The 27,753-nt window shown below is 45.2% G+C and overlaps 3 protein-coding genes and 1 non-coding gene across 4 annotated transcripts in view; 2 read left to right on the top strand and 2 right to left on the bottom strand.

The window, feature by feature from the left end:
- VAMP1 (vesicle associated membrane protein 1) overlaps positions 1-11,079 on the bottom strand; it is a 51,666-nt gene extending 40,587 nt beyond the window's left edge. Inside the window, exons 1-4 of the mRNA XM_085324607.1 lie at positions 11,037-11,079; positions 10,618-10,747; positions 9,655-9,813; positions 9,373-9,424 (exon numbers count right to left, since the gene is read on the bottom strand). Of these exons, the coding sequence (XP_085180733.1) occupies positions 9,373-9,424; positions 9,655-9,813; positions 10,618-10,747; positions 11,037-11,038 (343 nt within the window). The 5' untranslated portion in view covers positions 11,039-11,079. The remainder of the gene's footprint in view (positions 1-9,372; positions 9,425-9,654; positions 9,814-10,617; positions 10,748-11,036) is intronic.
- Positions 11,080-13,933: 2,854 nt separating this feature from the next.
- MRPL51 (mitochondrial ribosomal protein L51) lies at positions 13,934-14,717 on the bottom strand. Its single transcript, XM_085324591.1, has 3 exons — positions 14,556-14,717; positions 14,356-14,463; positions 13,934-14,201 (listed from the first exon to the last, which is right to left on the bottom strand). The coding sequence occupies exons 1-3, from the start codon at positions 14,638-14,640 to the stop codon at positions 14,005-14,007; spliced, it is 390 nt and encodes a 129-aa protein (XP_085180717.1). The 5' UTR covers positions 14,641-14,717; the 3' UTR covers positions 13,934-14,004.
- Positions 14,718-14,885: 168 nt separating this feature from the next.
- NCAPD2 (non-SMC condensin I complex subunit D2) overlaps positions 14,886-27,753 on the top strand; it is a 23,903-nt gene continuing 11,035 nt past the window's right edge. The window contains exons 1-18 of the mRNA XM_085324544.1: positions 14,886-15,053; positions 15,172-15,247; positions 15,391-15,449; positions 15,903-16,084; positions 16,303-16,442; positions 16,797-16,924; positions 17,009-17,132; positions 17,220-17,367; positions 17,940-18,137; positions 18,698-18,832; positions 19,319-19,403; positions 20,044-20,218; positions 20,480-20,601; positions 21,621-21,830; positions 23,491-23,665; positions 25,460-25,544; positions 25,706-25,839; positions 27,157-27,289. Of these exons, the coding sequence (XP_085180670.1) occupies positions 14,927-15,053; positions 15,172-15,247; positions 15,391-15,449; positions 15,903-16,084; positions 16,303-16,442; positions 16,797-16,924; positions 17,009-17,132; positions 17,220-17,367; positions 17,940-18,137; positions 18,698-18,832; positions 19,319-19,403; positions 20,044-20,218; positions 20,480-20,601; positions 21,621-21,830; positions 23,491-23,665; positions 25,460-25,544; positions 25,706-25,839; positions 27,157-27,289 (2,436 nt within the window). The 5' untranslated portion in view covers positions 14,886-14,926. The remainder of the gene's footprint in view (positions 15,054-15,171; positions 15,248-15,390; positions 15,450-15,902; positions 16,085-16,302; positions 16,443-16,796; positions 16,925-17,008; positions 17,133-17,219; positions 17,368-17,939; positions 18,138-18,697; positions 18,833-19,318; positions 19,404-20,043; positions 20,219-20,479; positions 20,602-21,620; positions 21,831-23,490; positions 23,666-25,459; positions 25,545-25,705; positions 25,840-27,156; positions 27,290-27,753) is intronic.
- LOC146584531 (small nucleolar RNA U85) lies at positions 15,510-15,828 on the top strand. Its single transcript, XR_014898194.1, has one exon. It is a non-coding gene; the product is annotated as a small nucleolar RNA U85 (small nucleolar RNA).

The raw sequence follows: 27,753 nt of genomic DNA, 5'->3' as shown, positions 1-27,753 counted from the left end.
AGCCCCATGAACACCTGCAAAAGAGGATGAGAATAGTGCAGATCATGCAATGCCCTACTCCAGTCCAATCTCCTTTGCTTCAGCCACGGGCCTTTGTTGAGGATTATTAAGCATAGGAGATAGCACGCTTTAATTTAAGAACCTTTCAAGGAAAGCTTTATCATACTAAGAAAGAACCAAATAGACAATTCAAGACCAGGACAAAGGTTATATCTAAATTGTGGTGATGGCCCTTTCCTAAGGAACTAATTTGGGATCTTTGCATAATAGCACACATCTTATTTCTGGCAGTAAGCACAGCTATACTATTTTTTACAAATATGCAGACTTCTGCTGCAGTGATGATTACACAGCACTTCATGCGGTATCAAAAGAGCAAGGGTGATGTCCTCAGTAAATAGGATTGTCCACTTGATCAGACAAACACAGATACCAGACTTTAAGAATATATTTTAGACAAAGACCCACAGTACCATACAAACAATCATAATGCAAACAGTCCCTTTTGAATTTAGAATCTAGTTAATGATGACATAAAATGAAAACTGCAGAAATTTTAAATATTAAGATAGATGCACTATCCTTGGGAAACTTGAGTATTTTACTATGGTATATAAGTTGATGCCTAATTCTTCCCTTTAAAATGTTAAACATATGCCTATTGTACTGCTTCTGCATTGCTTGAACATTATCTAAATGTACATTTCACTTCCAGCAGAGTGATTTTCTTGCTCGCAGACACACACAGTGCATTCTTTATTACAAAAATAATAGTTCCTCAGCATTGATCCCAGTGCTGTTCTCAAGCTCCTATATACAGCTGATGCCCCTGGTTTGAAAGATGAGAGATGTTTCACCACTGGGAGGAGAAGCCCAGTGATTCTGCAGGGGGAATAGGTTTAGGAGCTCTTGTTACTCAGGAAGCAGTGGCAGCCCCTTTAGAAACTGGCATTTAGAGGTGTGGAAACACATATTCCCCAAAGGAGGCCCCCACTGGAAAAAAATATGGACTTTTCAACTTGAAAAAAATCCACTTTGCATTTACAGGTATTGTATTTACAATTTAAGTGATGTAAAAGAAAGTGATTAATGAGTGTGAAACTACAAAGTTGCCTTAATGTAGGGACTTCTCTGTTCTGCAAAAACACACTGCTTGAGAGGCAAATATAAAGGTTTGTGTTAGTGACTAGGAATTGTAATTAAAATGAAAATTACTTTGGTCACAATTCAAACAAGACAAAAAAAAACAAACARAGCAATTAGGACATGCTGTGCCTGCAGCCCAGTTCTTGGTCATTAATTCAGTACTAGACTGCAGCCTTAGCAAGTTGCTGGCATGTGAATGAGGGGGGAAAAAAAGTACAACTTTAACAGCTAGATAGGGAATAATCACTGGGCACATAAATGYATTTGTTTTACAAGACCACCCTCAAACAAAGAAAGGAGAAATAGCAGGTGCAACATTTAAACAGTTTCCGTATATCATAAATATTATATAACTCATATGTGAGCAAGAACCTTCTGGAATAAGAGATTCCTCACATGACAAGGTGCCTTGTGATAACCATAATATAGATGTGACCAACTGCATCACACAGAACTAAGAGGGTAATTAAAGGAAGATTAATCAGAGGCATAACTACTAGAAACAGATGAAGTTCTTTACAATCTCTTAAAAAAGTACAGGCAGAGAAGGAAATGTTTTCTCTGGAAGAAGCCCACACCGCATTATTTATCTTTTTTGTTAAAGTGTTAAAAGAAAGGGCTTTGATGAACTTGAAGAAAGTAATGACCTCGTTTTGGGGAGCTGTAAATCCAGAGTTAAATGGCTTTACAAATGTGATGTTATACAAATTGTTAATTAGAGCAGTCCTACCTGTCCTGGGTATCAGTGCATGAATTACCATCTTGGGAGAGAGATCAGCTGATTCTCCCATTTGTTGCAGACAGACAAGACCACAAATTACCAGCTCAACAGATGTGTAGTGGTTTTGGACTGTCTGAAAATGAGACAGAAGTCCAGCAGTGCTGGGGTGAAAGCAAAATACATGGTGGGGAGGAGAGTATTTCATTGAAAATACAAAATATGAAAGAAGGGAGAAAGTTTGCTTTTTGAGGGATTGATGGGTCAGCAAAATAGCAACGAAAGAGTTAAGCTTTCAGTGGGGTGAATCAATACCAGAGGTTGAGGGGATGTAAATGCTTAGTAGTCATAGGTGTGTTAGAAGGAAAGCACAGTTGTTTGGAGCATGTGGAAAATGTGCAAGGAGCAACTGACAACACCCAAGAAAGGCAAGTTGCATGTTCTTGGACTGGGAGTATCTGTCACATAGTGAAAGGCGGAGAAATAGAAACAAATGCACTTAGAGAGGGAAAGGAAGTGTGGGAGAGGACAAATCACTTCATGGAGGAGTTAGGGTATAAAAGAAGAATGGTTTGCTTTGCAGGGTAAGATGCACAGAAGCAGATAGTCACRTATGTTTAAAGAGAAGAAAGAGAATGAGAAAAAAGGTTTATGTAAAGATGCTGGGGAATTACAACAAGAGAAGAGGGAAGAGTGGTTAGGAGCTTAAAAATAGCAGGGAATTGTGGAAGTGTTTGGTGCTGCTGAAGTAGAAGAAAAGAGCTGTGAGTTCCTTCAGGATGGGGAACAACCAGCAGACAGAGGACTTAAAGTACCTTAGGTACCTACCCAAATCCATAAGAGGACTTGAAAGTCAAGTGTTAAAAGAGAAAAGGGATATATCAGAACAACATGAAGTTATTCTGAGGCTTTGAGGAACTGCTGAGATGAGATGAATTTAGAGGACCTGAGAACTTCTAAGAAGAAAGGTTAGATGGTGTGAGACTGGGGAAAGAGAAGTACTGAGTGAAAGAAGAATAGAAAGGGAATCCTAGAAGTGCCCTTGCCTTGAGTTACTTTGTTGATGGTAGGAGAGACTACAAAAAAGAGCATGTTGATAGAGTCTGAGCATGCACGAGTTGGAATAGATATATTTGGACCAGAGAAATGAAGGAGATGGACACAAGGATTCAGAGGCTAAGGAAAACCCCTGGAGTTTGAAAGTCACAAATGTTTCTGGGGCAAAAAAAATGCAGGAGAAGCAAGGTATAGCTGTCTAAAGGATTTGGAAGGGAAAGAAAAAGGATATATAGAAAAACAAGGACCCTAAGAGGGGCTGGTGGTTGTYTGAAGCAAGTAGGGAATAACAAGAGGAAAGGATCAAGTATTTAGTTAAAGGAAGAATATATATAAAAAGATGAGAATATTTTGAGAAAAGAGGAGTTGCCAGAAGAGTAAAGTATTCTTTTAGTGTGTGTCTAACTAAAGGGCTTATTTTGTAAGGCTGGGAACTCAGAGAGGTGAGCATATGGAAGGAATGAGAAGGACTAGGAAGRGAAGGACTGTTTAACTGGAGAGCAACACCACAGCAAAAGGGTGAGTGAGTGAAGAGCAGAGGACAGTTTGGAGMAGCACTCAATTTTTGGGAGCAGCCAGTTTTGGAGTGGCTGGACTGCAGGGAAATGAGTGGTGTGTTGGTGGTGTCAAAGGAGAWGGGGATCTAGATGAAACAGAGGATGTTATGCATAAAGGGCACAGTAAAGGAGTGAAATGAGCATTTTTTGACATTATTACTATAGGGAATGGGAAGAAAAGCCAATGATGAGGAGGTTGAAGAATTATTGGTGGAAAGAACAGCCTTCTGGGAGAAAGGATCTACTGGAGAAGAGTCATGTGAATTGCCAGCTGGCACCAAGAAACACAGGTAGAGAGGAGCTGCAGCTGTCCAAGGGCGCTGGAGAAGAACTGGGTGGAAAGCAGAATGAGTTTGGAAGGGCCAGGCCCCTTCAGCAAGAATTTAAGAATTTGGGTGTGCAAGATGGTTTAAGGCAAGACTGGAGGGCAAAGGAATAAGAGGAGACCATATAGGTTGATGGAAAAGAATTACACAACTGTTGGGAAGCAGCACTGACATTTGAATGGGGGGAGTAGTTAGAGGGGTGGGAGGTGCCAGGATCCTAGGAGAACAGCGTACACAGCAGTACAGGCTGGGGAACAAACAGCAACAAACATTTGGGGAGGGAAAGACTGTTGGAGAATTACCAACACAAGTGTATTTGTCTAGACAAAGGGAAGCTTGAGGAAAGGACAGCAAGAACATGAGAAGGCTAAGGAAGGGTGTGAAGTTTGTGAATGGCCATAGACCTGTAAGAGAGAGAAGCGATCAATGATTTAAAGAACTGTGGAGGAATCTCTTTAGAGAATTTGGAGGCCACGCACAGCTCAGAGGGTGAAGAGAACAGTACCAGTTCACCATGGCAACATAGAAGAGCTACACAGAGCAGCAAAGATGCAACTCTAGTGGGGTTGGAAGGAAAATTAATTATGGACCAGTTGAAAAGGCAGGAAACAATGGGAGAGGGAGCAACATACATATATACCCTGAGACCTACTGAAAATTTGTTCCTCAAAAGTGTGACAGTCCGCAATTTGGCAGATAGAAAAGTAACATTTCTAATAAAAACTAATACAACAAAGGGATGCATGAAAGGACTTAGGCAAGTTACGAAGTACAGGGACAGTTTCCTAGTTACAGAGCTTAGAAAAAGCTATGAAAGGAAATTATAGGAAGCCAGGAAAAGGCAACTTTAAACTTCATTTTGGCTGGTAAACTGGAGAACAAGTTGCATGAAGGGACAGCATTACCACATATGAGATCACCTGTGTACTACAGTTTTACATCTCCCAAGCAGCATTGCAGAGTCTGGAAGAAACACTCTGGTCTGAATTCAAGTATCCAATAGGCATGGATGAGTTGCGTATTTTTGGAAACTTACATCCTTAGCTGTTAGATCTTTGAGATGGTAAATAATTGCTCAGAGGGCAGAACAATGAAGTACAAAAGTTATCTTTATTGTCTCCCTTAACCAGTTAAGGCTTCCAACCTCAATGGATACTTCAGAGCTAGACCCTCCATCACTTCACAGGAAAGTTAGTTCCATTAACAAACTGTTGATGCTGTATTCCTATTCTAATGTTTTCTGTTTTACTCACTATTCTTTGGTTACTTCCCAGCTGAGAACAAGAAACTGATCCATTGCTTCTGATGAGAGCTGTCAGGCATGGAGCACACTTTGATCTATGGGCTCTGATAGAGAGCTGAGGAAAGGCCAGAGCAAGAACTAAAGTATCTAGAAATATCTAAAGGTTTTAGATTAAATGCTCCATTAGATTTAGATGCTCCATTTAAAGAGCAATACAATTGAGGTTTTTCCCCCAAAAATCTGAAGGAATTGCAGCCCCTCAGAAGACAGTAGTTGATAGGGGAGCTGCACAATTAAAGGTATAGCTTGGATTTCTAAATGCCATTTCAAAGAATTACCTTTTGCCAAAGCTTTGGTCTTGTTTTGAGTGCTCATTTGTCCATGATTAGAAACTCAACAGGAGCAGCAAGTGCACATACTTAAAGAGATAGCACCTCTGACAGAAGATGCTCCCAACAAAACATGGAACTTTAAACCCCTACAACAGGATTTACGGTCAGACACATGCACCTTTTTGCAGGCCTGCGTCTCATGACTCATGAGCTGGACAACCCCCAGGACAGTTTCTGGCCTACTGGGAACAAGGCAGCATGTTTAGCACACAGGTCTGTCCTTCAGAGCACCTGGTTGTAGAGAGCACTCAAGTACCTAGGATTGGCTAGGGACACTGTAGTCTGTGGTCTGGACACTTGTGTTCTTAAAAAGCAAGAAAAAGAACAGAACAAGCTTGAGGAAGATAACAGAAGAAGGCACACTAATTGGCAGGAATTGTAGTTGGACTCATTCAAGTTTTGCAGGGCTGATCTGTATTGAAGTTTAAATTGCACATACAGCTTTAATCACTGGACAGTCCAGACACTTACTGCCCAAGATGGCTTTCATCTTTGCAATATTTGGACTACCTGCATTACTTCAATTTCACCATTTACCATATATTTTTATGATATGATCTTGGTGATGCTTGGACTGGAGCTGAGACTCTGCTAACTGATGTGCTAATCACCAGAGAACCACAAGCCACAGTGAATACTGTTTGGCAACCTCAGCTAAGGAAGGGGCAAATTAGGGCACCAACAATTCATTTTAAGAATRCATCAGCACTGGATAAGACTCTTATCCCTAACTATGTAATGAGTTTAGTGTACAGTGAAGCAAAACCAGAGGGGCAGTCACTTACCTCTATTCCATCATACTTTGAGATACACTGTAACAGCATTTTGCTCTTGGAGCTCTTCATTTATCCCCTGAATGCACATCTCCCAACTTCAATCCCACCCCAAGAGGAGAATATTTTCTAGTTGAAAGAGCTGAGGATCAGTTCTCGAAACTGAAGGCAGCACAGCCTGAGGAACTAAAGCCAACCAGCACACCTCCTTTCAAGGGCCTACCTCCATGCCCTAACCATAGGTTGTGCYTATGGTGGCTGGAAGCCAAATTTGATCAGGCTGCCTTTCCCTCAGAGCTGTTAACTCCTGTATTTTATTACAGAACTATCACTAGGCCAGTCCAACATATGCTTCCAGTATGACTGGAACTAACATCATTGCAATGCAAGACTGTCCATTTCTGTGAGGTGCAGAACTTCAGATGTGCAAATAGTATGGAAGAACAGCAAGAAAAAAAATGCTCTTCCATAAGCAGTTTGGAATCCAAGTGCCCCTCCCCACTCCTGACAAAACAGGCAGACTCAGTAAGGTGGTGAATTGTGTTTCTTTGAGACTATTTAAAGTACACAAGCTGATTACTATAACATGCCAGAAGAGATTACAGTTGTTTACAGAAGAAAAACTGCATATGCATGAGTGGCTGAAATGCTGTGGATGGAGGAGAGTCCCTTGCTTCATACTCATAGGGTCTTGGTCATTTCCCCCTTCCCCCTCCCCCCCCCCATGCATAGACACACAAAGGAGGAGAAGGTAGAGGAAAAGAGAGGCAATATACAACAAACATCCAAGAGAAAAAAAAATGGAAGAGAACCTAGTGGGACATCAGCCCCCCTCCCCCCCGAGGAACAAGAGAAATGGAGCACCAAACACTTGTTTAAAAGTCAAAATAACTGCTGGCCTGGGAGCCTCAAGCTTGTATGCCCACCCCCTAAATGTAAATAGCAGTAAGCAGTATAAGCAGACCCTGGCTCCTCTTCAGTAGATGCACTTCTGACCATCCATCACATCTCAGTTCCACCGGGAATTAGGAAAGTGCTCAGGGGACGAGAGCTGCTTCACTCCAGATCTTCATCTCTGCCCTCACCCAAGTTGGAGAGGGATGAAATTGCAGGGAGATGAACTCAGCACAGATGAAATGCTGGGGCATGGAAGTGAGCATGCAAAACCTAGCCCCTTCCCAGATGCCCTAGAAGGAAAGGAACTTTCCCAGCATGCTCAGGGCAAAAAACATCTGTTCCACCCATCTTATTTCTTCCACTTGGAAACTCCAGTCATGTTCTTCTCTGCCTCCTCACACCTCCTTAAGCCTAGGCAGATACCAGTGCATCCTAGATCTGAGATAGAACATCCTAAATCAGAGACCTCTCTCTGGGCTAGATTACAGGCTTCAGTTCGGCTTGAAAAAACTAAAGTAGCATACACCTCAAAAGACTGCAGAAACTGATGAACAGAGCAGCTCGTCTAACCCTAGCTTTAACGATGTATTTAAATAATTCACAATTCTTGTTCATTCCAAAGGAGAACAAGATGAGGATTGCTTGCAGGAAGCCACTGAGTTCCATGAGCTAAGTTAACTTCTAGCAGAGACCACCATGGACTCAAGTCCGAGAAAGTCTATAGCAAGTAGGAAGATTTCAGTTTTAATAAGCCAGACGTATCTACCACACAGGGGCATCTGTTATCACTTTGCAATGCACATGCCCAGAGCAGCACTTYCCTTTGAAGGTTCTTAATAAGCTGTTCTTATTTTTCTGTAACTCCAGCTGAAAGTTAGGGCTTCGGGGTAGGAGCAACAGAACAGGCATTCTCAAGTGGCTTTTTCAATCTCATCTAAAACTCTAAGCCTCCTTCACCTCCACCTATCACAGGGGACTTTCTTGGACATTCAACACTAAACGAAAACTCCTGTGCCCGCTCCTGTTCCACCCCATCCCAAACTTTGCCAGAAAGCCAGAAGATAGTAAGCCAAGATTCTGTGGCTTTTTATGTCTGCATAGATGAAAGGAGCATTTTTGACCYTCTCCCCCACCATATTCCTTACTCTTGTCCTTTTGTTTTTTCTGTCAGGAGATTTTTTTACTCCCATACATGCCTTTTAACTGAAATAAGTTCTACTGCTATCTACTTTGCATTTAGTCTATTATACCTGACTGAGGAAATCACACAGGTCKTCTATATAATCACCAAGATAGCCATTTTAAGAGCACATCATCTTAACCAAAGGGCAGGTAAGTTAAAATCATTTCTAGAAGTGCTCACCTCTTCATGGCAATTTTATMTAAATGACTGTTTAAGCCACGCAGATCACACATTAACAAACTACCTTTTATTTCAGAAGCTAAATGAAGATCTTAAGCCATGCTGCCACACTTGTTAGGCAGAATGCTAAAGAATCTCATGCTCAAGAGCTTCATCTCCCCAAGGCACTACTTTAAGGCATTCTTATATTGCCAGAGGCACTATTTGAGAAGCTCACATCCAAAATAAACCACACATTCTCTACAGAAGTGCAGGAATAATAGCTACCCAATCCTCTTCAACTTCCCTTTCCTCTTAAGTTCAAATAACCTTCCTTAGAGCTGCAGTAGCTGTTGAAGAGTCTAACTCATGTTCAGGAGACCACTTCAGAATCTTATCCAGAAGATAAATCAAAACCAGTAATCAATGAAGAAGCTAGGTGGAAGGGAAGGAGAGGAAAGATTGAGGTAAGAAGAAACAGGCAAGGTGACAGGGGACAGTGGCAGACTGAAGGGGCTACATTCAAGTGAAAAAGTAGACTGGAAACAAAGTAATAGAAGAAAAAAAAAAGGAGAGAACAAAAGGGCAAGTTACACCAAGGGTCCCCCAGTTACCTAGAGACCTCCAAAGCCCCCACCAAGGGACTCATCAACCCACCCACTCCAAGATAGGTGCCCATCTCACTCAGAGGTTCATCTGACCTGGCAGGCAGAAGTTCCCAGTTCTACAGGGATGGCTTCCCAATCCCTTTTGCCATTATGTAAGACATACCATTACCCTAGAAGTGTGGGAGATCCCTTCTTTGGGAAGGGAGATGGTGCTGCTGGAAGACCTGCAACCAAGACCCTCCAGATGTTAAACCAAAAAGGAAAGTTGAGTATCCTAGAGTTAGGGCTCCCTCACCTTTTGTGTCGGTACTTACTTACAATCACCACCACCACAATGGCACAAATCACTCCCATCATGATCATCATCTGGAGAGAGATATTGTCAGAGGTTAATACTCAGATTGACAGATCCCTGACAGCCAGGAAATAGTCCACATCCTGAAGGCAGGACAGCCCAGGCCTCAAATCTTTCCACAATGAAAGAATTTTAAGCATCTGAGGTAGTTATTAAACCCCAACTACCCTCTCAGAGTCCTGCAGGAGAAGACTCACCTAATTTTCTTCTCGTGAAGGAGATAAGGCACCAGGAAACTCACCTTGCAATTCTTCCACCAGTACTTTCTTTTGAGTTTTGCTGCACTACTTTCAAACACTGAGGCACCAGCCTGAAGTGCATCTGCCCGGTCATCTAGCTCTGACAGTCTCTGGTCTCGTTCCAGCACTTTGTCTACATTTACACGTATTATGCCAACCACCTGCAGAACGAATAACAGTAGCAGTAGTTACTTTTTCAACTTTCTTTACTGATGTAAGAACAGAATCCTGGCTTATAACTAACACTGAGTTACTAAAAGGTGAAAGGCTGAGGCAAGAGAAAAAGGCAAGATAAGCAGTAGCTTTAGAACTGTTGCTTACTTGCAACTGGGAAGATTCTAGCTATCATGCTAAAGTATCAGTTCAGATGCTTCCTACAACTTCACTAGGTTCCTAGCCCCACTCCTACCTGCTTTGAGAAGCCCTCAAGTCCATTAAACCTGTGTCACTCCCCCTCCCCCAACATAGTTATCACATCCTCAGTCTCTAATAACCACRAAGAAAGAGCAAGAGCTATATGCTGCTGCCCTGGTGAGGCCAAAAGGGGTTACTGCATATCAGAGCCACACTACAGACCCCGGACCWGTATGACAATCACAGTTCCTTTCACACCACACACAGACTGCTCTCTCTCAAAGCAGCTGGCAGTGCTTAAGAGTTGCTCCAGATCCTGCACAGCTCTATTTCCACGACGATAGCATGATTCAAGGTAACAGAGTCCAGTATACCTGCTCTTCAAAATACACCTCAGGAATTGGGCAGCTTTTAAGGGTAAGGAAACCTCTGACTCTCCTCCAGACTCTTCACAGGCCTCTGAAGTACTTAATATGCATTTGTAGTATTTGCATTAGGAAAGCATCCATCCCATCAACACACACTGATCGAGAACGCAGTTGCTGCAGAGCAATAGGAGGACAGAGCCCCCACCGCCCCTGGGAAGCGAGCACAGCTGGCAAGCTACTAACCTCTTCTACTTCAGCCTCTGTCTGCTGCAGCCGACGGTTGCTACTGGTGTTGGAGGGCTGCCCGGGGCGTGGCCCTCCAGGGGCTCCCCCTTCTGGGGCCCCAGGAGCAAGCTGCTGGGATGGGTCAGACCTGAGAGGAAACACATACCAGCAAAGAGAAAGTCCAGTCAGGTGCTCTTGTCTGGGGAACAGAGGCTCAGTACGCGGTACGAGCCTCAATTCGGAGCAGAGAGCAGCCTCACGGCTGCGGCAGCGGGCCCACGCCCTGCCCTGCGCCAGCCCCGGACACCCGCGAGCAGCAGGACCCCTCCCCCCGGGGCAGGGCGCGCGGCCCTGCCCGCGGCCACCGCAATGCGCCACTCAGCAGCGCAGCTGTCGGGTGGGTGGGCGGGCGCGCCCGCCCCCACGCGCGCACTCACATCGCCTGGACGGGCCTGGAGCGTCGGTCGAGCCACAGGTGGAGCACCACACCACTRCCAACCACCCCCCGCCCTTCGGCCTTATATAGCGGCTGAGGCCCAGCCCACAAAAGGGATAGCCAATGAGAGGTGGCCGCAGGCTGAGACCAGCAAATCAACTCCGCGGGTCAGCGCCCCTCCCTCTTTCCCGCAGCCAATCAGCCTTCCTGCAGAGAGAAGTCCCGCAACCTGTCTGAGCCACGCCCCACCCCCCTCGCTTCTCAGCCAATGAGATAAGCCCACCGCCTGTAGCCCGCCTGGGGCTGCCCAATCGGAGAAGAGTTCCGGCCCTGCTTCCTAGCCAGGCGTGAAGGAGCCGCGCGGCGCCCCGCCCCTGCGGAGGGGCCGGCGGGGCGCGCGGCGGTGAGTAGCGCGTGGCGAGGGGACGGGTCCCTGCTCCGGGCCGGCGTGGTCTGTGGTCTGCTCCAGCCCTGCCTGCCCGTCTGCTTCATGTGGCCCCTCCAGCGGTGCCAAGCCCGAGGGGGCTCCAACGGCGGGCCTAAGATGTCACCTAACACCGACCTGAGGCGGCGGTCCCTGTCCGCAGATACCAGCGCCCCTTCCCCAGAGGGCCTGGACAGGCCATTCCCTGCCCTTAGCCCTGTGCCGGGGTCTGGCCCTACCTGGCACTGGCTGCGGCTGCTCTCAGGGGGTGTGTGCCTATCCCCCTCCCCTCAGYGTGCGTGACAGCCCCATAGCCTTGTCACCACRCGCTTTGAGGCCATCTGATTATTAYCCTTTTAGAAAAAGGGATTAACAGAAGTCCTAAAGCGATTATGGAGACCATACCTCTTCCTATCCTCTTTGCCCTTCCAAACTCAGCATGTGCTGTTGTCTTTAAAAGCTAGTGCTGCAGAATGACTTCATTTTACCCATGCCTGTAATGTGTTTATTGGCTATAGTTAAGTCACTGCTGGTGTTGCTGCAATTTAGGTATGGTGTTGCTGGCGTGCTTCCATCATACAGTATGGCATAAAAGAAAATGTGAATGAATCCCTGAAGCGGCTGCATTCGAACCTTAGATGCCAAGCTGAGGGAAATTAGGCTTCAGCAGCAGCCTTAAGAACAGCTATGCATTTTGTTTTTCCCCCTCTAAAGATTCTGAAAAGCGCACTGGATCAGAAGGGAGGATTCATCAGTTCAAGATGAAAAGGGAAGTAAGAACATAATGGAACAAGTCTCCCCCTACAGCTTCCCATGTGGTGAGTAGGGTAGCAAATGGCTGTTTCAGACTAACATTGAACTACCTTTTTTCTTTCATAAAATGAAACAGGCCATAAATAAAAGTTTTAATGACAAACCTAGAAGACTAGTAGATAGACAAGGTGAATACCTAATAAATTATATCCTGAGAGCCAAAAGACTGTGGTACAAGGAAGATGAGAATTTGATAAAGGATTGTAGTGAGAGCTAGATGATTTGCAGATTGAACTGTTTGAGTGTTAAAGAGCAACCCATGTGTAGCCTCAGCAGAACTGAAGGCTTTTAAGCTGCACCCTTAGACAAGGTGAAGGGATAAGTTGTGAGAAAAGTTTCTACTGCTTGGTGATCTTTTCTGAGGCAGTAGTCTGAGGACTGTTTGAATAGCCATTGTTAATAACGGGAAATGGAGCTGACCGAACCATTGGTATGGCTCACTCAGCTCATGTTCCCCTTCAGACCAAAGGCTCATATAGTGCAGCATCCTGTCCCTAAACATGACAAGTCAGTGCATAAGGAGTGTGAGCTGAGGAAGTGTACAAGATACAAGAAGTGTTCCTCTGATACTCTTCTGGTTTCTATTTTCAGGCTGGGATATCCTGCACATGTGGTTTATCTAGGTAGTAACTCCCAGTGGCTCTCCCCCAGGTGCTTCTTCATTCTCCCCCTGCCAAAACCGTGCAAATTTCCTGAGTCCACAACATCATTTGTCACAGAGTCCAGCAGGTCTGCTACCTTGCTGCAAAGAATGTAGACGTCACAGTTGCTTGAATACAGGCTCCAGCTTGATCTTCCTAACGCTTATTCCTGAAGGAGACTTTTCATTCCCTGCCTCTTGCAACCCAGCGCTTTTAAAGATGTAACAGCTTTGCTCTGTAACAGAATACATCAAATCACCAGATAGGTCCCCATTTACCTGGCAGCCAGGTTGACAGCTGACAGAGAGAAGATAGACAGATGCATGCTCATTTTAGTTTTTTCTGAAGCAGAGAATAGAAGAACCTGTAAAAAACAGGATGCTGGACTACAGGGGTTCTCAGCTTTGACTTTCCTATAACTTTCCCCCTAAAGGAGTCCATAAAAAATTAAGGAAAACTTCTAGAAGTTGGACAGCTTTTATAAACATTTAAGCTGCCTGAATTACTTTTGCAGAGCTTCACTAAGTTATTAACCAAAGACTACATGCTCAAAAAGTGTATTCAGTATGGAGATTAAGTCACCACCAACATGAAAACAGAGACAAATCCTGTTCTAAAGAGAGGCTTTCCTGCAGTTCAACTAACGTTTGAATCATTCAGTTAGTATTAATCACTGATAAGTGAAGGGCAAGGGGGACAGCGGGAAGGAGTATTAGGGGGCACATTTATGGCTAGCTTATGAATTTGGATATGGGGAAGAATCTATGACAAAAAATACTGAAATTGCCAAGAAGGACCCAGAGCTCCTGGAAAACGAAAGCAAGCTGGAAGCTTGACCAAGAATGGAGGACTCTCAAAAGTAAAAGACACAGACTGGACAGCTGACTGTAAGAAGTACATCAGAGATGGATAAGAAGGCAGAACTCACAAAGAGGAGCTAAGGCCTAGAGCAGCAGGAAGATTTGGGGGCTTGCCTGGAAATGCGTAGTAAAAGTTTTACAAAGCACTGGGAGACACCTGTAGGAAAGCTGATTTTATTCAGAGTGCGATGCCACAAAACCACGCTCCATGTGCCAAACCCATGGATGCTCCTAGCGGTGCTTCCCGGTGCGATTGAAGCGCCTGTACAAGTACCGGATCCTCTTGTTGAGTTTGTGGTAGTCATCCACAAACATTCGATCTCCCACCATCTGCTTTTTGCGAATGCACCTCTGCAGCTCATTCCCCTTCCAGCCTCGCAGCCATCTGGGCCCCACAATGAGGTCCTTAGGGTGGGCCTTGAAGTCACCTGAGAACAGAAAGACAGAGAGAAGAGAATGAGAGACCCTGGAAGGAGCTGGCCCCAACCACCCTCCCCCGCGGAGCCCACGGCTTGCAGGTAGGTCTGGCCTCCCTCCCCTCCTTGCCCTAAGGCCACGGTGGGGGGAAGGAGGGCGCCATACCCAGAATCCCCACGTTGTCGTAGACTCCGAACAAGGCTCGCTTTTCTGTCCAGCGATCCACCTGCTTCGGCTGCGGCGGCTCCTTCACGTGGGGAACCCGGGCTTGCCCTGCCAGAGGAGAGGAAAGGGGCGGTCACTGGGCAGCGCTCAGAGCCCAGACCGGACCCCGAGTCGGGCCGCCCCTGAGCGTGCCCCCTCACCGCAGTGAATGCTCCGCGCTGCCCGCGGCAGCGGCGCGCCGCGGCCCAGAAGGGCCCACCCAGCCGCCCGCACCAGCGCCGCCATCGCGGTGCCCCCGCGGGCGGGCTCGGCCCCGCCCCGGCGGTCCGGGCCCTCGGCTSCGCCCTGCTCCCTCCGCTTGCTGTGGCTGTCGGGAAACGGCAGTCGGGCTCACGTCACGCTAACGGTCGACGGAGGTGGGAGGGAAGGGAGCCGACGATTGGGTGAGGCGTTGGCGCGCGACGGGGCTGCCTGGCGCTGATAGGGCGAGGCAAGGGGCGGGGCGAGTGCTGCCCGCGCGCGCTGTTTTGAGTGCCCGGGTGGGAGGGGGCCGCGGTGGCTGAGGGTCGCCATGTCGTCTCTGCCGTGGGAGTTTCACTTGCCGCTGGCCCCTGGCGACCTGCTGCGGGGCGCCGGGCCCGGGCGCTATGTCGTGCAGGAGGTGCTGCCTGCCCGCGAGCTGGCAGCCCCACTCGCAGGTAAAGGCAAAATCTTCTCTCCTTCTCCCCTGCTCATGCGGCTTGGCCTGGCCCTGCCGCCGGCTGGTGGCCGTGACCGCGGGTCCCCCCTTTCCCCCCCCCCAATGTCTCCCTGCAGCTTTCCGGGCCGCCTTCCGGGCGCGAGGCGTGCTGGCCGTGCTGCAGCACTTCGACCCCGTCTACAGCCTGCTCCAGTAAGTACGGGATGGCGGGTGCGCTGCCGAGAACCGGCCCGCGCGGAGGGGCGAGAGCGGGGAGAGGCTGGTGCGCCCCGGCGGTCACGGCTCTCCCTGACCGTGTTTACCYGGCGCCTTTACGTGTTATGTTTGCCGTGTAGCCACTTCAGAGCTGTGGATGCTGCCGTCAAGGAGGATGCCCTGGAACTGATGATGCAAGGTGGGTACATGCCGTTTAGGGCTGAAGCAGGGATAATGGAGAAGTTGCTCTCCTTCAGCAGCTCAATGATGATATAAAGGCTAATGTGACTCACTAGCTGGGTTGCACCCTCAGCCCATTCCAGCAATACAGGTCTGTAATCTTGGTGGACAATGCAGAGCTGTGCGTGTTCGCTGTAAGGGCAGGCCAACAGCAAATCCCCTTCCCTGTATCCCTGGATGATGCATTGCTGGGATGTGTCAACTCAGAGTGAGTGCTTCTGAGCTGACCAGGGCTGTGGGAACAGGACAGGCAAGTGTCTCCACGGTTTGGGTTGCAGGGTGCAGTCCATATTACAGCTGGTGAGATGTGAGCACAGGTCTTTGGTAATCTGATAACTGCTGTAATTCTCAGACAGGAGGGTGGCTGAAGGGCCTGGTCAGGTGCGCTTATGATTTTTCTACCTCTCTCAAGTGGTGTCTCGTCATTCCAATGACCTTCCTGCCATCTTGGGTGATTCTGGCCTGAGCCATGCAGACCGTGCTGCTCACCTCAATGCTCTCAAGATGAGCTGCTATTTGCTGACTGGCCTGGTGGAGGCCTTTGAAATGGAAACCTGCAAGAGTGGTTTGGTGGAGCTGGATCCTAGTGGAAAGGTAGGTGAGGGGACTCAGGAGAAAACAAGATGGAAGTGGGTGTAAGTTTGCTGAATTYTGCAGTATGAGCCTATAGCCTTCTTATACATCTCTCTCTGTACACCTCTTAGAGCTATAGAGTTTGACAGTCAGCTTCACGTTTAAAGTAAGCAGAATGGTGATGGCATTTTTCCTGTTGTTAAGGTATTGATGTGAGTACCTCATAATTCCCTCTGTAGAACAAAAAGAACCGTGCTAAGGCCTATGGATTCTCCTGGGAAGAGGAGAGAGAGCCGCTCATACGGTTGCTCACACAGCTGCTGCAGCTGGATCTCCGTCGACTTTGGAGTGGTTTGGTGGTAGAAGAAGAATTTGTCAGGTAAAGGGAGTAATGGGAAGTGATGGGATGGAGTGGATGTAAGGGTGAGTTGGGTGGCAGTATATTTGTGGAGGAAAGGGTTAATTGTTAAGCCTGCTAATGAGCTAGTATTACAGTTCTGTCAGGTGCAGATCTCTAGGAGACAGAGGAAACACTTTTGGGGCAAAAGCAAGATATTTAGGAACAACTTCCCTTCCTCATGTAGGCCTCTAAAATTAAGATGTTTGTTGTTCAGTTTCTTAGGGATGCTTTAGAATACTTCTGGTTTAAGAGAAACTTTCAGCTAGTGCAATTTGCTAGAATGGCATTGGTGTGATGGTGAGGAGACTGGTTGTCTCTGTACTGTGGTTTTAGCTTAATGACTGGAAGCTGCTACCGTATCCTGGAGAACCCAAGTATTGGTCTTCAGAAGCATCGAGCCACACGGGAGGCAGTGACGCATCTGCTTGCTGCGGCTTTGGTTCATTATGATCACATGTTTAGTGAGTTCCTGCTTTTCCATTTTCTTCCRGAAGCAATTCCAAGTTATTTTCTCTGACCTCTTTCATCCTCCTCATGTGTGATAGGTGGCATTCTGAAGATCACACAGATGCTGCAGCACTTTGAACATGTAGCCCCRGTGTTTGCTCAGGCTGTGAGCCTCTGGGCTACAGAGTATGGTCTGAAAAGCATGGTGGGCGAACTGCTGAGGTGAGAAAAATACTCCAAGGCTTCTTCCAATACTTCTATCCCTAGCAATTTGGGGCACCCTTTTCCTCACTCCATCTTTCTATGCAGAGAAATTGGACAGAAATGTCCACAGGATCTGGCCCGTGATGCTTCTGGAATCAAGGGTTATGCTGTCTTTATAACTGAACTGGCTGAAAAAATTCCAGCTGTGGTGCTCTCCAACATGAGTGTTCTGCTTCGTCACTTGGATGGAGAGGTATGTTTGGGAAAGGGAGCTATGTTTTACCTGTCCAGAAAAGTTGAATGGTTTAAGTAGTGGTATCTTTTTTTAATGTGAAAACAGAACTTCTTTCACAGAGACGAAGAAACAAAACCCAGCCCTTTGGAGTATGTTCTCCCYTTATCTAAAAGATACAAAGAAAGCAGAAACCGTGACATCAACTGTCTGGCTGTTACTTCCATACACTAGATAAAACTGGATGCTGCTTGCTGGTCTGAGATCCCAGTTGTCTCTTATTCTTCAATACTGAATGAATTTGATGGTTGTGATTTGTGTTACTTGTATTAAACTGTCCCTGAAAGCTATAAGTGTCTCTTACATCAGTCCTTGGTGTCTGAGGACTGAGGTAGATAGCAGGGCAGGATATCTGTCTCTCTACCTTGTAGGCACAGCCATGTTTGCCAAGATTAATACAAAGTCCATAATAGAGAAATTATTTAACTTAAGGCTGGAATCTGAGACTTAAAAGCTCCAAGCTCTGGGCAGTTTTTCTTTGCACACCGACTCATGTCTTTTTTTTCTGTTCCTGATTCAATGTGGTTTTACAGAATTACATGATGCGAAATGCTATTCTGACAGCTGTGGCAGAAGCACTGCTGAAGGTGCTGAATGGTGACAAGCTAGAGGAAGCTGCCCGTGGTACTCGGGACCAGTTCCTGGATATACTGCAGGCACATATCTGTGACATCAGTGGATTTGTGCGCAGTCGTGTACTGCAGCTTTTTACTCGAATCGTTCAGTGCAAGGTAAGTCCGTGCTGGGGGGATGATGTTGTCTCGGTTTCCTTAGTAACAGAGATCATCCTTTCTCTTTTCTGCTTTCTTTCTCCTTTATTTGCAGAGACTGAAGTTTAATCAGGAAAGGTATTGTCCTTGTGTGCATTCTGTATGGTGTCTGCCATTTCTTTTCTCTTAAGAGCCCARAGATCCTAGGATTGAGGAAACGGGGGGAATCAAAAAGCATATGCTGCTTCTTATTACCTGGAGAGAATAGAAAGAGATCGCTTTACATGTTCTCTTTCTGGATATTGCTAAGGGAAACTATCTCCCTAGCTATAAATACATAAGACTTGCCAGGACCCTGGATAACCTAATATAGGGCTTTGCTTCCAACAGAGGTTGGACCAAAAGATCTTCAGAGGTCTCTTCAAACCTAGACTTTTCTATGATTCTGCGATCTGTGCCTTTCAGTACCTAAGGCAAAGCAGAATAGCATGTGCATTTAATAATACATTTGCAGTAAAGTAACTCTCCGTGCAGTTCTAGGCCTTTTGGTTACCTTTGTCTATGTTCTCATTGTGCACTAGGCCCTGCCTTTGACTCGATTCCAGTCCGTGGTATCTCTGGCTGTTGGGCGTCTCAAAGACAAATCTGTGGTGGTTGTTAAAAATGCCATCCAGCTCTTGGCTGCGTTTTTATCCAATAATCCATTCTCCTGCAAGGTAATTCTTACTAGTGTGCTGAATATGCTAGTTGTGTGTTTGCATGCTGAGTATCTGCAGTGTACTAGAGCAGGAACAGTAGGCTTTCTTTGTTTTCTGAGAAGGCCTACATAGTTGTTGACTTCTGGAGCCTTCTGGATTTCCCAGATTCAAGTATTACGTTCCCTGGCTCTTCCATCATTTGGTGTAACTGATAGGTATGCTGAAGGCTAAGAGGGATGTCATCTTTCTTGTGAAAAACTTGTATCAGTTTGAGGTGAGTCAGCTCTGGGATTYCTCTCCATAGGATCAGGATTAGGCATTAAGAAATGCAGTACAGAGCTGCAACTCTTTATGAATACCTCAAACTTTTCATGAGCTTCTGAACCTCAGACTGGCAATTTACAGCACTTCTCGTTCTGGGATGGTGGCTAGAGTCTGCTATTCCTGTTTGAGAATATGAAGAATAAAGTAATATATTTCTTCTTCTGTTCCTGATATTTCCAGTTAAGCTGTACTGACTTAGTTGAACCACTCAAGAAAGAGGTGCAGAAGCTGCAAGAAATGAGAAATCAGCACAGAGCCACAGCTGGTAATTTCTTCTTTTTCTGTTTCCCTTTCCCAGGGTGTACCTTGTGCTCTGGCCAGCAGGAATCCCTCAGGGTTGATTCACTGGTGTCTTGCATTTGCTCTTAGGCTGTGGTGACTTTTGCCTCAGGTCTTACTTGTGTGAGACTGAGGCTGATTGCTGGTAGTGAACTCAGAACAGTTTTTCATGCACTGGGGTAATAAAAGGAATATAAGAATGGCCGTACCTAGATCAGTAGGCAATTTGGCTAAGTATCCAATTTTCAGGGTMAGTACTGAAAATACCTATGAACATCCTCCCAGGTTTCTGTTGTCAGCCATTCAAGGACTCTTTCAGTCAGAAATTTGATCAAATAGTAATTTAACATTGATAGTTTTGGATCTTCTGCTGCCTACAAAGCAATAAATAGCACATGATGGTTCTGTCTTCTCTGTCGTTTCTCTCCTCAGTGCTTTCTTTTTTTATAGTGAAGAGTTCTTGTCTGTCCTTACTTCAGTATGGATAGGATTAGTGATGGGAATAGTGTATGCACATGGGATTTGGTGAAAAAAGTGTAGAATTCCTAAGTTCCAGAAGAGTTTCTCCCTGCCTTTAGGTGTCATCTGAGCCTGTATTCTTCATTCCCTCCATTGTTTCTTCATAGCTGCAGCGATCACCCCAGAGGAAGAGTGGGAAGCAATGCTGCCAGAGATTAGGGCTGTCACGCAACAACTCCTTCAACCACTGCAGGGAGAGGAAGAAGAGGTACTGGAAGTTGAGGAAACAGCAGAGCGTACATCAGAGCGAATTACTGGGTTGCTGAGGAAACTGAACTACAAGTAAGGAGTCTCTTGCAGTTTGAGAAAGAGTTTATCTAAAGTGATATGTCAGCCTCTTGCTCTTTGTTGATAGAAGGCTTGAGCTCCAGGGTAAAGTAAAGGTTTCAAGTTATCTCTGTCTTTTCCTACAGAATAATGTATGGATGCTCAGAACAAGATGCTGAGCTGTTTTCCCGTGTGTCCAGGGCAAATTCAGTTGGTTTTCCTTGTGTTCTCCCTTACCTGGTTGTTGATGTTTTGTTGTGCAATGTCACTATCCAGGGGTGCGATTCGCCTTACACAGAAGGCTCTATGTCACTTCCAGGGGCTGGAGCCCTTCAATGGCCCCAAAGAGGGAAACAAGGAGGCCACAATCCTGGATGTTTTGAAGAGACTCTACACAGGTAATTGCTTTGGAACAGTCCATCTCTTGTCTAAGTTCAAGCTGACACTGAAGCGAGACCAAAAATACTCCAGAATGCTGTGTTGCCTATTGTAAGCTTCTGTCCCCTGGGGCTTAGTCTGCATGGGCTTGATAATTTAACAGGGCTATACCATCCATGGCATATACCATGRCTATACACCATTTGCTCTTATAGTGACCTGACCTTTTGGATGGATCACGCTTAGTCCGACCATTTCATTTCCTGTGGGAACAGTCCCATGTTCCTACCAGAAGCAAATTTCTAATGCTTTAACTCACGTAATATCTGCTGAGGTGATTGAAGCTGGGGTTATCCACTCATATCTTTCTGTCCTGTCTGGATTTGTCCCTAGTTCTACACTACATTCTGAACAGGTGGTAGCACATAATGCTTACCGCTTGTGGCCTTGACAAGTACCTGATTCAAGTAACCTCCTTCTATGGGGTTCAAGCTTCTGGACATATTTTTAAGACTTCGCATGCTTTATCGTCTGTGTTTGTTTCAGGATAGGGGTTCCAAGCTGTTCCCCTTGAGCTTGTTGCTATCAAAACTGTGTTGCCAGAATAATTTAATCTTAGCTTTGTCATTTCTTCATACTTGCACAAATTTTGTTAGAGAAAAGTAGTTTTCCCCTTCTCTCTACTCTGCTCTGATTTCCTTTTAGGTGCTTATCACTTTCTGGGGCTGCTGTCAAGTTCAGACTAACCTCTTTAGCATTTTAATGGAGTTTGGGTATTTTGAATCATGACTTTCTCCAACCCTATCTTAGCATGTGTATTGTAGTGCATAACATTTTGTTACTGGAATTTGCTATACAGTATGCTGAGATTCTCTCTTCGTAGCTAACTCTGATGTCAGAATTTGCATTTCAGTGGGAGTCTCCTGGCTCTTGGAAGATCATGGTGTGGGGTAGATAGAGAAGGTTAAAATGCCTTGTGCTGTACCCGTTTTTCTTATACCCCCAAACCTGTTCACATACAAGTGTTCTTGCTGTGCAGGTTTATGCCCAGGTGAGAACACTGAGGATGCCTCACATGGCAGCAGTAGTCCTGTGATCAAAGATGTTATGCTAGAAGAGCAGCCTCAAACAGATCTGGTCAAACAGGAAATGTTGGTGCAGTATCTGCAAGATGCTTACAACTTCTCAATGAAAATCACAGAAGCCCTGAGTCTGATCAGCAAGATGATGTATGAAAATTCTGTCTCAGGTATGTGAAGTGGCTATTAGGCCCTTTCTCCCATTTAGAGTTTCCAGGTCTCTCCCCTGGGCTGTCAAGGAGATGTGGGTGTAATGGGCCTCCAGGGGAAGGAGAAGAGGTTGGAGGGAATGCTACCGCTTTAAGCAGATGTCGCAGTCACTTACAGAGCATTGGAACAGCAGCACCATCTAAAGGATGTCTTGCAGAGGCATGAGAGGGCTACACTGGGACTATGATCTGGTGGCTGTGCGTGATTGAGGCCAAGTGTTTAGAGTGTTGGTTTTTAGTTTTATTTTTCTTGGTTGGTTAGTTGGTTTGTTTGGTGCTTGACATGAATCAGCATTAGGGGTGGATGAAGTGGAGAGCATAAAAACTCCCTGCTYTCCCATCTTCCCTGCCCCATCAGCTTGCCAACCACTCACATAGTTTGGAAGTGTGGGTTGGTCTGGGCACCACAGCACCCTACTGCTATCCAAACCTTCATGCAAACACATCTGGGATTTCATTGGTGGTCACTTCCCCTGTATTAAGAACTCACATATTACCCATAATAAGCAYGTTGGCTTCTCCAGCAAGGTTAGGATGTTGGCTGTTAGCAGACACAAGTATGAACTCTTTTGAGTTCACTGTTTTACAAATCATTTTGAAGTTCAAAGCTGGGAGGGYGTCCCTCATCTGGTACTCTAACCTGTGGGGGTTTTGTTGTTGGCTTTTTTATGATTGGGCAATTTTTACTTTCCATTTCCCTATTGCCTTATCCTGTAGTGCAGGAAAGGCAAGTTGAATGCCCGAATTTACTGAGATTTTAGCAAAAACTCCCATTCTCTCTGCACCACGTGTAATATTGTCAAAAGTTTGCAACTTGGGCTAAACCCAGCTAGCCAGCTTGTTCTGCTCTGGAGATGGTATGCTGCTGTGGGGTAGAGGGTTAACTTTTTTAATTAAAAAGATTTAAAGAATTAATTTTATTTTTCGTGTAAAAACGTGTGCCTTCTGTCCTGATTGAGGGCAGGAGAAGCATACCAGTTTGTCTAGATACAAATATTTACATGTCCCATAGGCATACAGCCTCTTTATTCAGGTATCTTGTCCATACAGGTATAAGCTTACTGGAGGTTTACAGACTGTTGTATAAGCCCTCTAACCATTGCTATGGCTCTTCTGTGAATCATCTCCCACTTACTGGGGATTTCTTGTTTTGTTTATTTTCTTGTCTTATGGACAATATATTCCATGAGTAGTCAAGCTGGAATCAAATGCAGTATTTCTTATTCATTTATACATTAGACAACTTAGTTCTTGTCACAGCATTGAACTGGGACTTATGTTCAGCTGCTTTTATCTGCTGTGACCATGAGACCTTTTTTCCTGAAGCTGCTGTTTCCCAGAATAAAATTTTGTGCTTTCTTGATTGTGGCCTCTGTGCTTTTCTCCTAGATACATCATGTTACATCTAGCTCTAACATTGTTAACCAGTGCCTGTTTCCACCAGGACATCTAGATCTCTGTACTAGTGCCCCAATTCTGAGGGCTTCTACAGACATTAAGAGTGATCTTAGATGCTTTTAGGGCTAGCTGTGAGAGCAGTATACCTATGAATTTGTTTTAGTGGCACGTTTAATGAAGGTAGGAAGGAACTGCATTAATGTAACTTTTCTTCCCTCTGCAGTGGTGCAAGAAGCTATTGAGTTCTTTGTGACAGTCTCACAGTTCAGTGTGCCCCAGGCAGTGCTTGGAGTCCGCAGGATGCTCCCCCTCATATGGTCAAAAGAGCCTGGTATTAAGGAAGCAGTGCTGAATGCTTACAGGCGTCTCTATCTCAGCCCAAGTGGGGATTCAGAGAGGTATGGGCTCTTAATGAGACTTTTTTTTCCTTACTTTGTTTTTTGTTTTTCCTCCTTTTGGGGAGCCTTTGGAATGGGATATGGACAGGTAGTAAAATTAAAAGTTGCTACACTTCACTGAGCTGAAATGAGTGATCTGTACCAGCTAGTGAAGAGGCTTTCTCTTTGAGCTGTTTTCAACATTTGTACAGTTTCAGACGTTCTTATGCATCTGGATATCCTAATATTTCTGTGGAACATACTGCTGAGCTTCTGCTCTTGCTTTGTTGTAGGGTTCAGGTGTAAGAAATTTAATGCAGCAGAACTCAATGTGAGACCTTATGGAAGGGAAAGCTGATAATTATTTTAAATGAAATTGATTTCAATCGCTCATGTTTAATTTTCCCTTAAATTGCACTTGCTTTCACACAAAACACTGTATCAAGTACCAAGATGTGTGTGTCCAAATGACCTGGGTAGGATCACTGTGTGCTACAGAGGACAAGGGCTGCTGAATGTTTGTCATGTCATCTGGATTCTTGACTGGCAGTAATGAGCTGATTTTTGGATATGTGTTTTAAACAYAGGCAATCAGCTGTTGTTGGGGGGTGACCCCTTATCTCAGAATTTTACATGCTTCATCCTTCTTGGGAAAGGTTGTTGACCATTCCCTGTTTTCTCACTCTGAGTATCTTATGGCTATAGGCTCTCTTCCCACTGGGATAAGCAGAATAAGAATGGTATAAGTGTGCTGTGAACTTGGTCATCTTCTGTTACCAGAGCTCAGGCTTGCTGCTGACTTTATGCCCTGTCTTATATGCTGTGGTTTTATCTGAGTTCCAGCATTCTGCTTCTGATGTAAACAATGCATTCCTCTATGTTTACCAGTTTTCTTGGTGGTGTTCATGTCCTTGGCTTTCAGTATTTACTATTCCCCACTCTATGCAGCTTTTTTTTTTGGGGGGGGGGGGGATGGGATGTAGGAGGTTGGGGGGGGTGGAGGGGCAGGGAGTGTTTTCACATATATGTTTCTATTCATAATTCATTCAGATCAATTTTGGTCGTTCTRTTACAAATCTTTATGTATGGTGGATAGGAGGATATTATTGTGGTCTCTATTTGTTGCTGATCCTTATTGTAGGTTTGGGGTAGGAGCTGGTTGCCACTTGCCTGCTTATTTCTTCCATACTAGAGAGGATACGTGTCTCAGGGACGTGCTTTTGCCCCTTGACAGCACTTGCCATGTGCAAATCCTGTTGGATGCACATTCATTGGCTTAAGTGTGATTCATGGTGAGATGCATTACACCATGTCCTTACGCATCACTTGGGCCATAAGAAGCACCCTCTGCTTCTTGATTCCTCTTGATAATATTGACTGGAGACAGCTCTCCTGCAGTTTGAACTCTGGCCTTATTCATTCATAATTAGATGGCCTTTCGTTATGCCCTAAGGAAGAGTATTTTGACTTGTGGTTGAGAGGAAACCGGAAGTGGCTAGTGAGTGCCTCCTGTTGGGCCTTTGTGTGGAGTACAGCAAGGAGCAGCAAGCACAGTGGCAGGACACAGGGCAGTGGACTTCTGAGCCCATTTGTGTTCATTTGAATTTGAGCTGGGTGGCCTGGAGACCTCCCATTCATGGTGGGGGCAATTTTTCTTATTCTCAAGAATCAGCTCTGTTTTCAAAGATAAGGCCTCAGCACTCTGAATAGAAAAGTAATCATGACACTTGCTTTTTCTTCTCCCTCTCCCCACCCCTCTTTCTGCTCTCTCTCTATTTCTCTCTGCTATTCCCTCCCCAACACACCTCCCCAAAGGGCAAGGGCCCAGAGCCTGGTGCGGTCTCTCTCTCTCATCATGGTGGATGCCTCACTAGGAACAATACAATGCTTAGAAGAAATAGTGAGTACTTTCCTTACCTGGGTTTAGTTTGTATTTGTGATTTTAGATCTTTATTTTATTCAAAATGGTACTCACTGTAGTTAAATGTCTGTATGGGTTTGGATTATGAAGTTCATCCTCCCCTGCCTCTCCCTACTTGTTCTATTTCAATTATTTCACAGATATCAGAGTTTGTGCAGAAAGATGAAATAAAACCTGCTGTGATCCAGCTGCTCTGGGAGCAGTTCACAGAAAAGTCTCAGTGCTCATTGCTGGAACGACGTGCTGCTGTGATGCTGCTGGGGATGATGGCACGGTGAGTGCAGGCAGTGTAACCCTTTGGAAAGAGGTACAGGGACTTGATTTTTATCGTAAGAACTGTGRGTGCTGCATCAGCTGATGCTTGGCTTTGCAGCCTTAAAAACAGTAATCAGATAATGGGATAATGAGAGTTAATATTGGTGCGGTGGGTCCCACCAGCATGGGTGTCTGAATAAGTACGATGATGTTACTTACTTTGTGCTCTAAATGTCCATCCTTTCGCAGGGTTTACTGTGTCACAGTTCTGCAGCTTTGTCTGTGTTTGAATAGGAACAATGAGAAGCTGCTGAAAAGGGATGTCTAGAGCCTTTGGCACTGAGGGAATTGAATTTGTTTCCCTTCTTTCTATGGGCAAAAAGAATGTGATTGCACTGTGAGGTTTTTGTTTTCTAAGTTTCCTAGCAAGTAGCCCTTGAGCTTACCTACTAGCTCCTTCTTGCTCTTCCTGCTCCAGTCCATCAGTCAAAAACAGGCCTGCATAATAATGATCTTAAAGTTCTTGGCCCTAGAGGGGGAGCCATTTCCAGATGTCGCAGCCAGCTCCATAACTTGAATATTAGACATTCCTTTCAAGGTGTTTCTACTGTCACATCCCAGGTACTTTCAGCAGAATTATAGGCATAATCTCAAAATTAATTTGCCTCCCTAGAATCATGGGATTTAAACAAAACTGTAGATTTTAGGAGTATTGCATGAATTCCTGTGTCAAGTAGTGTGTGTGTGTGTGTGTGTGTGTGTGTTTGTGTGTGTGTAGAGGAACAGCATTGCCTTCTTCATGAATCTGTGGAGTGATTTTTGCTTTTGTCCTCTAGATGTCTGTTACAGATTGTTCAGATTCTCTGTTTAAATTGATTACTTTCACTTCTTACCTTCTTAATTAACTGTATATTGAGGGGTTGTTTCTCCCCCTTCCCTCCTCCCATACAGACATGCTGGGGGATGAAGTGTTAGATTTCAGCAGTCCTGAACTGGGCTCTTTTATACTTTCCAAGATTTGTTTTTCCTTATCCTTTTAAGTTTTACTCCTTCCTGATAGGAAAGAGGAGTCAAGAATCTTCTTTCTGTATAAAGAGTCATTATGCCCAGTTTTTCCTATTTCAGAGACCTTGTCCTTTTAGGAGAATACAGATTATACTGGCTTCTGTGGAACACTGCTTGCTATAGCTATATTTCAAGTCATTTGGTGGATTTTCGCTGCCCCCCCCAAACTCAAACTACTGCATTCTCCAAGGAGTATCTCTTGGTTTTACATACTTACTGTAAACTTTCAGCAGCAACTTGCATACTATCCCCCATCCCCTCCATTTCACAGAGGGAAGCCAGAGATCATAGGTAGCAACCTGGATGTCTTGGTGACCGTAGGTTTGTCTGAGAAGGTATGTGAAGACTATCGTCTGTCTCAAGAAGTGTGCAATGCCATCTCCAAACTTGCCAGTAACCCTAAGGTAAGACTCTTGGCCTGTCCTTGGGGTTGGAACAATCATTTTTCAGAAATGAAGAAAAAAGAAGAGTGGTTTATACTGAGAAGAGAGAGATGTGATAAACATAACATAAAAAATAAATATTTTGAAATGAAGTGGGCTAAAGTCCTTCAGCAGCACTGTCTGGAAAGCTTTCACAAAACATGTGCTAAGAATATTTGCATATAAAGCAGTCCTTCTTCACACAGAACAGATACTCTGTTTTTGTCCCATCCACTGGGGACATTACTGTAGGACCTTCCTGAATTAATGTATATTATAGCATTCTTAAGAGCTCTAAAACTGCATTATAACCATCTTTGCGACATTTATTCCTGTTGTTGAAGGAAGGAAGCATTATTCCAAAACTGTTGCAAACTCTACAGTTAAGTTGCTACATGAGAAGGAACTGAAGTATAGATACTTGAATGAATGTGGCAGTTCGTGTC

This window comes from Rhea americana, unplaced genomic scaffold, assembly GCF_003343005.1.
Source record: "Rhea americana isolate MKP2758 unplaced genomic scaffold, rheAme1 scaffold_92, whole genome shotgun sequence".
NCBI lineage: Eukaryota > Metazoa > Chordata > Aves > Rheiformes > Rheidae > Rhea > Rhea americana.
The sequence above is the reverse complement of the archived record's forward strand: the minus strand, read 5'-3'. Positions and strand labels throughout refer to the sequence as shown.